Source organism: Mus musculus, chromosome 18 (assembly GCF_000001635.26).
Source record: "Mus musculus strain C57BL/6J chromosome 18, GRCm38.p6 C57BL/6J".
Taxonomy (NCBI): domain Eukaryota; kingdom Metazoa; phylum Chordata; class Mammalia; order Rodentia; family Muridae; genus Mus; species Mus musculus.
The window spans coordinates 20,246,177-20,263,100 of record NC_000084.6 but is presented as its reverse complement, the minus strand read 5'-3'; the positions used below and the strand labels follow the sequence as shown (position 1 = coordinate 20,263,100).

The following is a 16,924-nucleotide window of genomic DNA, read 5'->3' as shown; positions in this document are numbered from 1 at the left end:
CTTCTAATTGAATTTTTTGTAAGAGCAAATCCTGAAATCCATGTTCATAATCAGACTTTAGCATTAATACAAAAAGCTATAGTATACTATTAAAAATATGAATATTAATTATTTTTAAACATAGTGATTAGCTTTTTACAGCTGGTTTTAGTTTCATCCTTAGGGAAAATATGTACTTCAGTTTCCAAGGAAATGTCTTGAAAAACTGTCAAAATGGAAAAGTTAAACAAGCAAAGATGTATTCATGGTCTATGGCACTTGTAAAGATTATCAACTTAAAGTGAATTTTGACAATATTTTTATTCATCTGGATCCAATAAAAAATTTGGCTTGAGGGTAATTTTTATGATGAAAGTGTTCTATATATATAAAATTGTGATGAAGTGACAATTTGTTGAATATAATGTCTTTGTTAACTATTAGGTGCTTTATAAGCATAAACTAGAAGGAACTGGTAAGAGAATGTTTCTTCCCCTTTCCCCCTTTTATTGGATATTTACTTTATTTACATTTCAAATGTTATCCCCAATCCTGGTTTCCCCTCTGAAAACCCATTCTCCCTATCCCTTCCCCCGACCCGCTGCTCACCAACTTACACACTCCCTCTTCCTGACCCTGGCATTCTCCTACACTAGGGCATAGAGCCTTCACAGGACCAAGGGCATCTCCTCTCACTGATGTCCAACTAGGTCATCCTCTGCTACATATGCAGCTAGAGCCTTGAGTACTACCACATATACTCTTTGATTGGAGGTTTAGTCCCTGGGAGCTCTGGGGCTACTGGTTAGTTTATATTGTTATTCCTCCTATGGGGCTACAAACCCCTTCAGCTCCTTAGGTCCTTTCTCTAGCTCCTTCATTGGGGACCCTGTGCTCAGTCCAATGGAGCATCCACTTCTGTATTTGTCAGGCACTGGAAGAGCCTCTAAGGAGAGAGGTATATCATACTCCTGTCAGCAAGCACTTGTTGGCATCCACAACAATGTCTAGGTTTGAAGACTGTATATGGGGTGGATCCCTGAGTGGGGCAGTCTCTGGATGGTCATTCCTTCAGTCTCTGCTCCACACTTTGTAACTCCTTGCATGGGTGCTTTGTTCCCCCTTCTAAGAAGGATCAAAGTATTCACACTTTGGTATTCCTTCTTCTTGAGTTTCATGTGGTTTGTGAATTGTTTCTCAGGCATTCCAAGCTTCTGGGCTAATATCCACTTAATGGAGAGAAACTAATATCCATTCAATGGAGATAAACTTGAAGCAATCCCACTAAAATCAGAGACTAGACAAGGCTGCCCACTCTCTCCCTACCTATTCAATATAGTACTTGAAGTCCTAGCCAGAATAATTAGACAACAAAAGTAGATCAAAGGGATACAAATTGGAAAGGAAGAAGTCAAAATATCACTATTTGCAGATGATACGATAGTGTATATAAGTGACCCTAAAAATTCCACCAGAGAACAACTAAACCTGATAAACAACTTCAATGAATAGCTGGATATAAAATTAACTCAAATAAATCAGTGGCTTTTCTCTACACAAAGGATAAACATTCTGAGAAAGAAATTAGGGAAACAACACCCTTCACAATAGTCACAAATAATATAAAATACCTTGGTGTGACTCTAACCAAGTGAAAGATCTGTATGATAAGAACTTCAAGTCTCTGAAGAAAGTAATCAAAAAATATCTCAGAAGATGGAAAGATCTCCAATGCTCATGTATTGGTAGGATTAATATATTAAAAATGGTCATCTTGCCGAAAGCAATCTACAGATTCAATGAAATCCCCATCAAAATTCCAACAAAATTCTTCACTGAGTTAGAAAGCACAATTTGCAAATTTATCTGGAATAACAAAAAACTTAGGATGGCAAAAACTATTCTCAATAATAAAATAAACTCTGTTGCAATCACCATCCCCGACCTCAAGATGTACTATAGAGTAATAGTGATAAAAACCTGCATGGTACTGGTACAATGACAGACCGTTAGATCAATGGAATAGAACTGAAGATCCAGAAATGAATCCAAACATGTATGGTCACTTGATTTTTGACAAAGGAGCTAAACCCATCCAGTGGAAAAAATAATTCATTTCAACAAATGGTGCTGACTCAGAGGTGGTTATCATGTAGAAGAATGCAAATCGATCCATTCTTTTTTTTTTCAATTTTTTATTAGATATTTTCTTTATTTTACATTTCAAATGCTATCCCAAAAGTCCCCTATACCCTCCCACCACCCTGATCCCCTACCCACCCACTCTCACTTTTTGGCCCTGGTGTTCCCCTGTACTGGGGCATATCAAGTTTGCAAGACCAAGGGGCTTCTCTTCCCATTGATGGCTGACTAGGCGGTCTTTTGCTACATATGCAGTTAGAGACACAAGTTCTGGAGGTACTGATTAGTTCATATTGTTGTTCCACCTATAGGGTTGCAGACCCCTTCAGCTCCTTGGGTACTTTCTCCAGCTCCTCCATTTGGGGCCCTGTGTTCCATCCAATAGATGACTATGAGCATCCACTTTTGTATTTGCCAGATACTGGCATAGCCTCACAAGAGAGAGCTATATCACGGTCCTGTCATCAAAGACTTTCTGGCATATGCAATAGTGTCTGGGTTTGGTGATTGTATATGGGATGGATCCCTGGGGGTGGGGAAGTCTCTAGATGGCCTTTCCTTCTGTCTTAGGCCTGAACTTTATCTCTGTAACTCCTTCCATGGGTATTTTGTTTCCCATTCTAAGAAGGAGCAAAGCATCCACACTTTGGTCTTCCTTCTTGTGTTTCATGTGTTTTGCAAATTGTATCTAGGATATTCTAAGTTCCCGAGCTAATAACTGCATATCAGTGAGTACATATCATGTGTGTTCTTTTGTGACTGGGTTACTTCACTGAGGATGACATCCTCCAGATGCATCCATTTGCCTAAGAATTTCATAAATTCATGCTTTTTAATTGCTGAGTAGTACTGCATTGTGTAAATGTACCACATTTTCTGTATCCATTCCTCTGTTGAGGGACATCTGGGTTCTTTCCAGCTTCTGGCTATTATAAATAAGGCTGCTATGAACATAGTAGAGCATGTGTCCTTATTATGAGTTGGAACATCTTCTGGGTATATGCCCAGGAGAGGAATTGTTGGATCCTCCAGTAGTACTACGTCCAATTTTTTGAGGAACCGCCAGACTGATTTCCAGAGTGGTTGTACAAGCTTGCAATCCCACCAACAATGGAGAAGTGTTCCTCTTTCTCCACATCCTCACCAGCATCTGCTGTCACATGAATTTTTTATCTTAGCCATTCTGACTGGTGTGAGATGGAATCTCAGGGTTGTTTTGATTTGCATTTCCCTGATGATTAAGGATGTGGAACAATTTTCAGGTGCTTCTCAGCTGAGAATTCTTTATTTAGCTCTGTACCCATTTTTTTTTTGTTTTTGTTTCTGGTTTTTATTTTTTCCCATTTTTTAATTAGGTATTTAGCTCATTTACATTTCCAATGCTATACAAAAAGTCCCCCATATCCACCCCACCCCTACTCCCCTACCCATCCACTCCCCCTTTTGGCCCTGGCATTCCCTTGTACTGGGGCATATAAAGTTTGCAAGTCCAATGGTCCTCTCTTTCAAGTGATGGCCTATTAGGCCATCTTTTGATACATATGCAGCTAGAGACAAGAGCTCCAGGATACTGGTTAGTTCATATTGTTGTTCCACCTATAGGGTTGCAGTTCCCTTTAGCTCCTTGGGTACTTTCTCTAGCTCCTCCATTGGGGGCCCTGTGATCCATTCAATAGCTGACTGTGAGCATCCACTTCTGTGTTTGCTAGGCCCCAGCATAGTCTCACAAGAGACAGCTATATCTGGGTCCTTTCAGCAAAATCTTGCTAGTGTATGCAATGGTGTCAGCGTTTGGAAGCTGATCATGGGATGGATCTCTGGATATGGCAATCACTAGATGGTCCATCCTTTCATCACACTTCCAAATTTTGTCTCTGTAACCCTTTCCATGGGTGTTTTGTTTCCTATTCTAAGAAGGGGCAAAGTGTCCACACTTTGGTCTTCGTTCTCTTGAGTTTAATGTGTTTAGCAAATTGTATCTTATATCTTGGGTATCCTAAGTTTCTGGGCTAACATCCACTTATCAGTGAGTACATATTGTGAGAGTTCCTTTGTGATTGGATTACCTCACTCAGGATGATGCCCTCCAGGTCCATCCGTTTGCCTAGGAATTTCATAAATTCATTCTTTTTAATAGCTGAGTAGTACTCCATTGTGTAAATGTACCACATTTTCTGTATCCATTCCTCTGTTGAGGGGCATCTGGGTTCTTTCCAGCTTCTGGCTATTATAAACAAGGCTGCTATGAACATAGTGGAGCATGTGTCCTTCTTACCAGTTGGGGAATCTTCTAGATATATGCCCAGGGGAGGTATTGTGGGATCCTCCTGTAGTACTATGTCCAATTTTCTGAGGAACCGCCAGACTGATTTCCAGAGTGGTTGTACAAGCTTGCAATCCTACCAACAATGGAGGAGCGTTCCTCTTTCTCCACATCCTCGCCAGCATCTGCTGTCACCTGAATTTTTCATCTTAGCCCTTCTGACTGGTGTGAGGTGGAATCTCAGAGTTGTTTTGATTTGCATTTCCCTGATGATTAAGATGTTGAACATTTTTTCTGGTGTTTCTCTGCCATTCGGTATTCCTTGGGTGAGAATTCTCTGTTCAGTTCTGAGCCCCATTTTTTAATGTGTACCCCATTTTTTAATACGGTTGGATTTTCTGGAGTCCATCTTCTTGAGTTCTGTATATATATTGGATATTAATCCCCTATCTGATTTAGGATAGGTAAAGATCCTTTCCCAATCTGTTGATGGCATTTTTGTCTTATTGACAGTGTCTTTTGCCTTACAGAAGCTTTGCAATTTTATGATGTCCCATTTGAAAATTCTCGATCTTTCAGCACAAGCAATTAGTGTTCTGTTCAGAAAATTTCCCCCTGTGCCCATATTTTCAAGGCTTTTCCCCAAATTCTCCTCTATAAGTTTCAGTGTCTCTGGTTTTATGTGGAGTTCCTTGATCCACTTAGACTTGACCTTAGTACAAGGAGATAAGAATGGATCAATTCGCATTCTTCTACATGATAACCCCAAGTTAAGCCAGTACCATTTGTTGAAAATGCTGTCTTTTCTCCACTGGATGGTTTTAGCTCCCTTGTCAAAGATCAAGTAACCATAGGTGTGTGGGTTCATTTCTGGGTCTTCAATTCTATTCCACTGGTCGGCCTATCTGTCCCTGTACCAGTACCATGCACTTTTACCAAAATTTCTCTGTAGTACAGCTTGAGGTCAGGGATGGTGATTCCACCAGAAGTTCTTTTAGTGTTGAGAAGAGTTTTTGCTATCCTAGGTTTTTTTGTTATTCCAGATGAATTTGCAAATTGCCCTTTATAACTCAGTGAAGAAAACTCAGTGAAGAAAACTCAGTGAAGAAAACTCAGTGAAGAATTGAGTTGGAATTTTGATGGGGATTTCATTGAATCTGTAGATTGTTTTTGGCAGGATAGCCATTTTTACTATATTATTCCTGTCAATCCATGAGCATGGGAGATCTTTCCATCTGAGATCTTTGATTTCTTTCTTCAGAGACTATAAGTTCTTATCATACAGATCTTTCACTTGGTTAGTTAGAGTTACACAAAGGTATTTTATATTATTTATGACTATCGTGAAGGGTTTTGTTTCCCTAATTTCTTTCTCAGCTTGTTTATCCTCTGTGTAGAGAAAGGCCACTGATTTGTTTGCATTAATTTTATATCCAGTTACTTCACTGAAGCTGTTTATCAGGTTTAGGAGTTCTCTGTTGCAATTTTTAGGATCACTTATATATACTATCATATTATCTGAAAATAGTGATAATTTGACTTATTCCTTTCCAATTTGTATCCCCTTGACCTCCCTTTGTTGTTTAATTGCTCTGGCTATGACTTTTAGTACTATATTGAATAGGTAGGGAGAAAGTGGGCAGCCTTGTTTAGTCCCTGATTTTAGTGGGATTGCTTCAAGGTTCTCTGCATTTAGTTTGATGTTGGCTACTGGTTGCTGTATATTGCTTTCATTATGTTTAGGTATGGGCCTTGAATTCCTGATCTTTCCAAGACGTTTACCATGAATGGGTGTTAGATTTTGTCAAATGCTTTCTCAGCATCTAATGAGATGATCATGTAGTTTTTGTCATTGAGTTTGCTTATGTAGTGGATATGTTGATGGATTTCTGTATATTAAACCATCCCTGCATCCCTGGAATGAAGCCTACTTGATCATGATGGATGATTGTTTTGATGTATTCCTGGATTCGGTTAGCGAGAATTTTATTGAGTATTTTTGCATTGATATTCATAAGAGAAATTTGTCTGAAGGTCTCTGTCTTTGTTGGAACTTTATGTGATTTAGGTATCAGAGTAATTGTGGCTTCATAGAATGGATTGGGTAGAAAACCTTCTGTCTCTATTTTGTGGAATAGTTTGAGGAGAATTGGAATTAGGTCTTCTTTGAAGCTCTGATAGAACTCTGCACTAATCCCATCTGGTCCTGGGCTTTTTTTTTTTTTTTTTTTTTTTTTTTTTTGGAGACTATTAATGAGTGCTTCTTTTTCTTTAGGGGATATTGAACTGCTTAGGTCATTAACCTTATACTGACTTAATTTTGGTAACAGGTATCTGTCTAGAAATTTGTCCATTTCATCCTGGTTTTCCAGTTTTGTTGAGTATAGCTTTTTGTAGTAGGATCTGATGGTGTTTTGGATTTCCTCAGGTCCTGTTGTTATGTCTCCCTTTTCATTTCTGATTTTGTTAATTAGGATGCTATCCCTGTGCCCTCTAGTGAGTCTGGCTAAGGGCTTATCTTCTTGTTGATTTTCTCAAAGAACCAGCTCCTGGTTTGGTTGTTTCTTTGTTTAGTTCTTTTCACTTCCACTTGATTGATTTCAGCTATGTGTTTGATTATTTCCTGCCTTCTACTCCTTCTGGGTGAATTTGCTTATTTTTGTTCTAGTGCTTTCAGATTTGCTGTCAAGCTGCTAGTATATGCTCTCTCTAGTTTCTTTTTGGAGGCACTCAGAGCTATGGTTTTTCCTCTTAGGACTACTTTCATTGTATCCTATAAGTTAGGGTATACTGTGGCTTCATTTGTATTAAACTGTAAAAAGTCTTTAATTTGTTTGTTTATTTCTTCCTGACCAAGGTATCATTGAGGAGAGTGTTATTCAGCTTCCAAGTGAATGTTGGCTTTGTATTACTTATGTTGTTATTGAAGATCAGCCTTAGTCCCTGGTGATCTGATAGGATGCATGGGACAATTTTAATATTTTTGTATCTGTTGAGGCCTGTTTGGTGACCAATTATATTGTCAGTTTTGGAGAAGGTACCATGATGTGCTGAGAACAAGTTATATCATTTTTGTTTTAGGATAAAATGTACTGTAGATATCTGTTAAATCCATTTGTTTCATAACTTCTGTTTGTTTCACTGTGTTTCTATTTCCAAGATTTGTCCACAGATGAGAGTAGAATGCTGAAGTCTCCCATTATTATTGTGTGAGGCGCAATGTGTGCTTTTAGCTTTACTAAAGTTCCTTTAATGAATGTGGCTGCCCTTGCATTTGGAGCATCGATATTCAAGATTGAGAGTTCATCTTGGAAGATTTTACCTTTGATGAGTATGAAGTGCCCCTCCTTGTCTTTTTTGATAACTTTGGGTTTGAAGTTGATTTTATTTGATATTAGAATGGCTACTCCAGCTTGTTTCTTCAGACCATTTGCTTGGAAAATTGTTTTCCAGCCTTTCACTCTGAGGTAGTGTCTCTTTTTCCCTGAGATGGGTTTCCTGTAAGCAGCAAAATGTTGGGTCCTTTTTGTGTACCCAGTCTGTTAGTCTATGTCTTTTTATTGGGGAATTGAGTCCATTGATATTAAGAGATATTAGGGAAAAATAATTGTTCCTTCCTGTTATTTTTGTTGTTTGAGTTGGGATTCTGTTCTTGTGGCTGTTTTCTTTTAGGTTTGTTGAAGGATTACTTTCTTGCTTCTTCTAGGGCATAATTTCTGTCATTGTATTGGTCTTTTCCTGTTATTTCCTTTGAATGGCTGGATTCGTGGAAAGATATTGTGTATATATGGTTTTGTCATGGAATACTTTGATTTCTCCATCTGTGGTAATTGAGAGTTTAGCTGGGTATAGTAGCCTGGGCTGGCATTTGTGTTCTCTTAGGGTCTGTATAACATCTGTCAGGATCGTCTGGCTTTCGTAGTCTCTGGTGAGAAGTCTGGTGTAATTCTAATAGGCCTGCCTTTATATGTTACTTGACCTTTTTCCCTTACTGTTTTTAATATTCTATCTTTATTTAGTGCATTTGTTGTTCTGATTATTATGTGTCAGGAAGAATTTCTTTTCTGATCCAGTCTATTTGGAGTTCTGTAGGCTTCTTGTATGTTCATGGTCATCTCTTTCTTTAGGTTGAGGAAGTTTTCTTCTATAATTTCTTGAAGATATTTACTGGCCCTTTAAGTTGAAAATCTTCATTCTCATCTATGCCTTTTAATCTTAGATTTGGTCTTCTTATTGTGTCCTGGATTTTCTGGATGTTTTGAGTTAGGATTGTTTTGCATTTTTGCATTGTTTTGATTGTTGTGTCCATGTTTTCTATGGAGTCTTCTGCACCTGAGATTTTTCCATTTCTTGTATTCTGTTGCTGATGCTCACATCTATGGTTCCTTATTTATTTCCTTGGTTTTCTAACTCCAGAACTAAGTCCCTTTGTGATTTTTTTTTATTGTTTCTACTTCTATTTTTAGATCCTGGATGGTTTTGTTCAATTCCTTCACCTGTTGGTAGTGTTTTTCTGTAAGTCTCTAAGGGATTTTTTTTTTTTATTTTGCTTCCTCTTTACAGGTTTCTAGCTGTTTACCTGTGTTTCCTGTATTTCATTCTTAAAGTCCTCCATCATCATTATGAGAAATCACTTTAGATCCATGTCTTGCTTTTCTGGTGTCATGGTGTATCCAGGATTTGCTATTGTGGTCGAGTTTGGTTCTGATGATGCCAAGTAACCTTGGTTTCTGTTGCTTCTGTTCTTAAGCTTGCCTCCTGCCATCTTATTATCCCAAGTGCTTGCTGCCCTCAATCCTGTCCTTCCTATAATCCCAGCTGATTCAGGACTCCTCAGAGTCCATCTTTCTCTGTGATCCTTTGATTTGTGGGATCCTGTGAATTTGAGGTTCTGGGTGTGTCAGAGTTCTTGGCAGTCAAGGTTTCTCTGAGACCCTGAAATCCTGGTGTGATAAAGCTCCTGTTATCCTGGATCCTATTATCCTAAGATCCCGGGGATGTTACAGTGCCTGGAAGTGGTGTCTTCTTTGAGGATCATGGAAATGTCTGGTCTGTTCAAAACCAAGGTAAACAAGTACCAATCAGAAGGAACCCGAGCTTCTGCCCTGGCAGGCCTCTGGTGTCCTTTTTCCTGCTGTCACTGGACCATCACAATTGGTTTGGAACAGATGTTGTGTTGCACTGATCCTAAGATCACGTGGAGAGTCCTCTGGGGACTGTGGGGTGTTGGCTGATTCTTTGCCTAAGGTGACCCAGTACTGGCCCCAACCAGAAGGAACTTGTGCCCCTCAAATTGATCTATTTTTATCTCCTTGTACAAATCTCAAGTCCAACTGGATCAAGGACCTCCATATAAAACCAGAGACACTGAAACTTATAGAGGAGAAAGTGGGGAAAAGCCTCGAAAATATGGGCACAGGGGGAAATTTTCTGAACAGAACACCAGTGGCTTGTGCTGTAAGATCAAGAATCGACAAATGGAACCTCAATTTTGCAAAGATTCTTTAAGGTAAAGGACACCCTCAATAAGGCAAAATGGCAACCAACAGGTTGGGAAAAGATCTTTACCCATCCTAAATCTGATAGAGGGCTAATATCCAATACATACAAAGAACTCAAGAAGTTAGACTCCAGTGAAACAACTAACCCCATTTAAAAAATGGGGTACAGTGCCAAACAAAGAATTCACAACTGAGGAATACCCAAAGGCTGAGAAGCACCTAAGAGAATGTTTCTTTATAAAACAAATAACACCACCCCAAACCAAAGAAACAGCAAAACAAAACACCCTTGTTTTATATTTCTTTTAGATTCATCTTACAAAGGCTATAATGTTAGGGTTGGCCATACTTTATTGTCTTCATTTCTCCAATTATTAGCACTTTGTTCATTTCTTGGAAAAACATGTACTACAAGGGTCTAAGACATCATAATGGCTTTAAAGCACTGCTTCTCAACCTTAGCAGTCAAAGGTCATGACACTTTTAGGGGTCAAACAACCCTTTCACAGGGGTCACATATCAGATACCCTGCATATAAGATTATGATTTGTAACAGTAGAAAATTATAGATATGAAGTAACATGAAATGATCTTATGCTTGTGGATCATCACAACATAAAGGAACTGTATTAAAAACTTACAGCCTTAGGAAGCTTGAGACCCTGAACATTCTGCTAAGCTTTGGTTGAAATTTCAGGTGGTGCAACACTCTATCACAAAATGTTGGGATAAGGCAACATGACTATTTCCACACTGGCTTCCTTGGTAGCATATATTTTTGGAGTATGTGTAGGAAAAGAAACTTGAGCTATCCTGAATTTCCCTTTTGGTGTTACTGTTCTGAGCCAAGAGACACTGTGCAGCAGTCTTATATTGGATGAGAGAGCTGTGAGTTACAATGGTTAATCCGACATGGGGCTTGCCTTCAAATAGCTTAGAGTTAAAGTGTTTCTAAAGCATCAATCAGCTGTTAATTTGTAGGAATATGATTCTAATTAGAGAAGTATAAAAGACTGTACTCATACTCACAGATCAATTAAGAGCATGGATCACCAGCCACTGGCATGAGGAAAGTTGGCCCTAAGACCATTACAAGAGTTTGCATACCAAGCATAACTTGTACAAGTGGCATGACCCAGCACCCTGGAGGGTGTTAGTTCAGCTGAAGGAGCAGAAGAAATTTACCCACAATGCCCAGTAGACCAAGCTTCCTCCATGTACACTAGGCAATGTCTGTTAATGTGCCAGGACTTTCAGCAACAGAGTCCTTGTTGAATTCAGAATAGAGAGGTATCAGAAAGTGCTGAGGACTGTCCTCAGTTGGTTCCTCAAATCATGGAAGAATCAGGGTCCCGATACTCAGGTGGGCAAGGAGTCAGAGAAAAATGACAAACAGATACAAATACCAGAGGTAGTGCTGTATCTGAATGTAATTTGTCAAAGTGAGTTTCAGACTTATATTACAGAAGAAAACAAAGAGTTAGGTGACACATCAGGCAAGGTACATTGATGTTATCTGACACAAAACAGAGAAATGCATACATAAAGACTGACAGGAACCACGCAGTGGTTACAACTGAGATAAAAGGCGGCCCTTTCTAAAGTTGGCCATTCTAGGAGCCAGGTGAGGTTTTCACACCCTAGTTTCAATTAATGCTATTCCTCAGAGCCTTGTGAAAGCTTGCATTAGGGGGTTCTTCTCTTGCTAACCTTTTCATGAATAATGCAACTCTAGTTCCTCCTTAAACCACAACCCTCCTTCTTCCTAGACCATTGTAAATCCTGCATATGGGAGTAACTTGACTGCTCTATTAAGTATCTGTAGGGAATTTCCATTTGTCAGAAGAACTCACCAACTTTCTTCTAATGTGTAATGTAACCTACCATACCTGACTCTAGTGAGGATTCTAAGTATACTTTGTTGAACTAGCCCTGAGATTTCTAGTTCTTATCCAGCAAACTGCAATACTTAATTTCTTACTATCAATACTGGAGGCATTTCATCTGAATGAGTAACATTCTTATGAAATTTCAAACTCAGGTCAGCTCAAGGTCTGCCTAGGATACTGGTGAAGGCCAGGGAGCAGTGTTTAATCTAACTTAGCTATTTGTCAAATCATTCCTTGGTGACACCTATAATAAAACAATACTGAAGGAAAGCACTTTAAATCCTTCACTGACTATCACAGGACTTGTCTGGAACAACCATGTTACAGGATGCCAAGGATCCCAGAGACCAGTTTCCATGAAACTTTTTGCCTCAGGACTGTGGCCAAGCTTTTGGACTTGCCACACAGACTTTACTGGAGTGGATATGGCAAGAAAGCAAGTGATGTGGGAAAGGGGGTCAGGTTCATCTTGATTCATGTCTACCACATTTATACTTTAGCTTTTCTTGCCATTTAAATGCTTTTTTTCACATTGGGACAGGCCTACTTGCCTGGTGAAGGGTTTGTCTTCTCCATTCATGTAAAGTGGAAGGAAGATACTACTCCTAAATTGTCAGTAAATTAAGAAAGCTTTTGCAAACACCACATTTGTGGAGATGATCCTGTGTAACTACAATTTGTGTTTAACTAACCAGAGGGGACTAGAAACACCAACTCCTGAAACGTAACCCTCTGTAATTTATGTGCAGACAAGCATCCCTGCTGGATTGTTTTCTGTTTGGTCTATAGCAGCTCTTTAGTACTTTTCTTACTTTTGGTCTCACTTAACATAAATATGAAAACTTTCAATATCTGGATCAAATAATTTAATAAACTATGTAATAAGCAAGTACCCTTTTAACTCCTGCTTGTATTCTAAAAAAGTTCAATCATGTTCACATTGTGGGGTTAATTTATTGGGCATTTAGAAATTTTGTTTTTAATTGAATGAAATAGTAATCTCATAAAAATCTCATAAAAAGTGTAGACTAGAGCCTAATCTAGTGGTGCATGCTTATAACTGATGTGTAGAGGAGGCTGAGACAGGAGGACATGTTTAAGACCGGCATGAGCTACCTACTGAGTGCAGGCTAGGCTGAGCTGCAGAGGAAGTCCCTGAATCAAAAATCTCAAATCAAACAAAACCCAAAACTATGACTAGCATTATTTTTGTTAAAAAATAAAAGAAGGAGTCTCCCACATTGCATGTTCTTTTAGCTTAACCTGCCGAAGTTTCCTGTATAGAAAAAGTTGTCTTCAGAGTTGTCCTCATGTTTAGCAGATTAATCTGACCTGGAAACATTGCAAGTGAATTTTTCATCAATCACTAGAGTTCTCAGATCTTACTGTTTTCTTTCTCATAGAGGCTGTGGCATTCCCTTCATAATTGTCACAACCATCAGCAGAGGTGTTCTTTTTTGTTGTACAGGTAGCACTGTTCTCTGGCAGGAAAAATCATAATATTGCTTCCATACATTATGATAGAAACATAGATGGAAAATTAGAGAGTTAAAAAGATGATGGAAAGATGATAGAAGATAGCTGATAGGCAGATGAGAGATGAGAGGAGGAGAAGCAAGAGTCAGTTCATGCCTTCAGTTTCTAGTGCTGTAACAGATATGAGCTACCATCTATTCAGGCAGATGTCTGAATCAGTAGAAAGTTTATGCAGCAACCTTGGTCCCTTAGGAACAATTTTTCCACTGTAGTCTCTCTGACCTAACTTACTTATTTAGGGAAAGCTTAAAGCATGCACTTCCACATGTGCTGAGCAGGTCATGAAATATCCCACCAACATAGTTGTCCAGCTCTCTATAAAGCTTTATATAAAAATATTGCCAGCTTTCACATATAAAATATACTGGCATTTTCCAAATATATTCCTAACATGGATTTTTATTTATTGACTTTTAACAGTGAAGAATATAGACTTCAAATTATTTTCCCCTCTTCCAGTTTTCTAAAGACAAATGCACTCAGTGAGTCTAGGGTTGGAAGGCTGGGATTGCAAAATTATCTGCTAAAATCAGCAGTGAAAATAGGATCCTCAAGGCCTTCAAAAGTGAAACATTTTACTAAAAAGTTGAATTAATCTGGAAACACATTATTTTAAGTTGTTACACAAATGTTTCTAAAGATGGGCTGGGGAGAAGGCTTGGTGGTGAAGAACATGCATTGCTCTTGCAGAGACTGAATTCAGTTCCCAGCATCCATAATCCTTGATTCGTCAGGACCTGTAACTCCTGCTCCAGGGCACCCACACACCTGTGGCATACACTCACAGACTCACCCATACACACACACAAGTAAAAACAGAAATAAAGATAAGACATCTGAGAAACACGTCTCAGATTCCACAGTAAATATGGGCACAGACTTCCCCTTCTTCAACCCCCCTGTCTGTCTGTCTGTCTGTCTGTCTGTCTCTCTCTTGAGTGTTCTCTCTCTTTCCTTTCAAGCCTAGGGAATAAAGTATAAATTTCCAAACACCTCTTCCTTAGGCAGACAGTTCCCTGAGGGCTTTGATAAGGTGATATATTTTATTGACAAACCATGAACCAAGAAATAGCTGTCTGGAGGAATTTTGTAAAATGCAGTTAATGAGAAATAATTGTATAAACCAAGAGTCACTTGTTACTAAATGTTACTTCTCACCACCCTTGCCTTTCATCATTCACTTCTGAGAACTGAACCCAGGGTCTGGTACATGCCAGGAAAGTGTGCCTTCATTGAGCATCGTCCCAGCCCCATGGCCCCTTGTAATGAACGAACCGAATTCAAACTAGCTAACATACAGTCCATCAAAACCCTACCTTGTTGTGATAGGAATCCAACATTCCAGTTCTAAAGTCAAGCAGGAAAAACAAAGAAGGGCTACATCCTGCCAAAAACTGGGGAGGGATTTAACTGGCCATTGTCCTTTGAGATGACGTTCACCCTACTTGGAGAGAGACTATGACTTTAAAACTTTTTGCTGAACATGAGATTAATATCCTGGTGTGGCACATTTATGAACTGTAAGAGAAAATGGGTGGCTTGTAAGGGGGCAACAATAAATCATTGCACTGCATGGTTTGACTAGCAGGTGTACAACTTCTGTGCCACATCCTTATTGAGGACAAGGACAGCAGCAATTATTTACCCTATAATTACGCTCATCCCATCACCTGCTATATTATTTATATAAAATTCTTGTATTAGCAGTTTTTGAAACTATCAATGGAATTTTCCTTCAAGCTCTAAACAGCAAAGGGGTTTGGTGTTAGTAAAATGGATTCTGACAACATCTGGTTGTGGGGGGAGAAGAGATTGCTCGGACTGTGAGGTTCATCACAGACATTTGTAATCCTCACGTCTACAAATCCTTTCTTGGCTTTAAAACACACTGTCAGCATGTCAGTCAAAATACTCAGAGAAGGGGAAATGTTTCAATTGACAATCTAGACACACCAGGAATATCTAGTTGAAAAGATCCAGCCCTGCCAATGAGAATTTGAACAAGCAAACACAGCAACTTTAGGCCTTCCTTAAAATCAATATTTTTCCATAGTGACCAGTCATTGACTAGGATGTCAGACATGGTCTTGTGAGTGGACACTGGCACAGTAATATGATCTGTAGTCTTCAATTAAAGAGAGAAGCACCACTTAGAATCACAGTTCATAAAAACCACCTTGTCATTAGCATAAACTTTTAATGGTTTAGCATAGAAGTCCCTGGAGATCACATTCTCTGAAAAGTCTCAGCTTCGCTATGCTGAGGCTGGGGAGTAAAGGATGCTTCCAGCAGAATCCACTTACCAGGGAAGTGAGCAGCAGGGCAGCTATCCTGAAGGAGTGCCAGTCCATCGCTGCAGCTGGCTTCTGTTACGTCCACGATCAAGGCAGTTTCTTTGCTCTTCTCTGCTAGCTTGCAGGTGTTTGATTCAATTAATTTTCCAGAAGATGTCCTTGTAGGTTTTTTGTTTTTTGTTTTGGTTTTTCGAGATAGGGTTTATCTGTGTAGCCCTGGCTGTCCTGGAAGTGTCTGTAGACCAAGCTGGCATTGAACTCAGAAATCTGCCTGGCTCTGCCTCCCAAGTGCTGGAATTAAAGGCGTGCCCCACTAATCCCCGGGTCATTTAGATGTTCTTACATGTAGGCTTGGTGGTGTTTCTGCTTTCCACTGGGAGGAGGAAGGTACGTATAACCAGTCTGGATCCCCACCCTAAAAACTTGAGCTGATATCAGTGAAATGCTTGACAAGTTCATCATTGCTTCCAGTTAAAGCTAAGAGACACTCTGCCCGATGAAAAGATGCTCTCTGTGGGGGAGGCACTTGCCTCTCCTCTACTGAAGACTTTTGGTAACAGACAGTCAAAATGGCTAAAGCATAGAGGCTCCTGCTTGTGCTGAAAGGCTTCTCAGCTGTTCGGAAGGTCTCAGCTCCTCACCAGATTAATAAGAGAAGTATATTTGGAGTGTCGGTGTCATTCATAGACTCATGTATCTTATGTTCGGAGCCAAACCCTCAGGTCACAGTAGAAAATTATAAACTTTTCATTTTAATAGATGTTAGGAAAGATGCAGCTAGTTCCAAAGTTGCTAAGATGAAAAGTTACTAATGATGAGTGACAGGTTTTAAAAAGCATTTCGAGCAAACAAGACATAACCTTTGTGATCATTTGCTTGTCTGTGTTATTCCTGACCGAAGTCCATCTATCTTCTCTCTATGGGTACTTTCTTCTCCCTCTTCAATTTTCTCCTCTTTAATGGCATGTCCTTTAAAATACATATATACAATGGAGTACTACACAGCTATTAAAAACAATGAATTCATGAAATCTCTAGACAAATGGATAGGTCTGGTAGATATCATCCTAAGTGAGGTACTCCAATCACAGAAGAACACACATGATATGAACTCACTAATAAGTGGATAATAGCCTAGAAGCTCAGACTACCCAAGATACAATTTGCAAAGCACATGAGACTCAAGAAGAAGGAAGACCAAAGTGTGGATACTTCGTTCCTTCTTAGAAAGAATTATAGAGACAAAGTTCAGAGCAGAGACTGAAGGAACGACCATCCAGAGACGGCCCCACATGGGTGTCCATCCCATAAACAATCACC

General features: G+C 39.3%; 1 protein-coding gene across 1 annotated transcript in view; it reads right to left on the bottom strand.

Annotated features, from left to right (window-relative positions):
• The window catches only part of Dsg1c (desmoglein 1 gamma), a 37,692-nt gene extending 21,931 nt beyond the window's left edge, over positions 1–15,761 (bottom strand). Inside the window, exon 1 of the mRNA NM_181680.2 lies at positions 15,614–15,761. Within this exon, the coding sequence (NP_859008.1) occupies positions 15,614–15,661 (48 nt within the window). The 5' untranslated portion in view covers positions 15,662–15,761. The remainder of the gene's footprint in view (positions 1–15,613) is intronic.
• Positions 15,762–16,924: the final 1,163 nt, after the last annotated feature.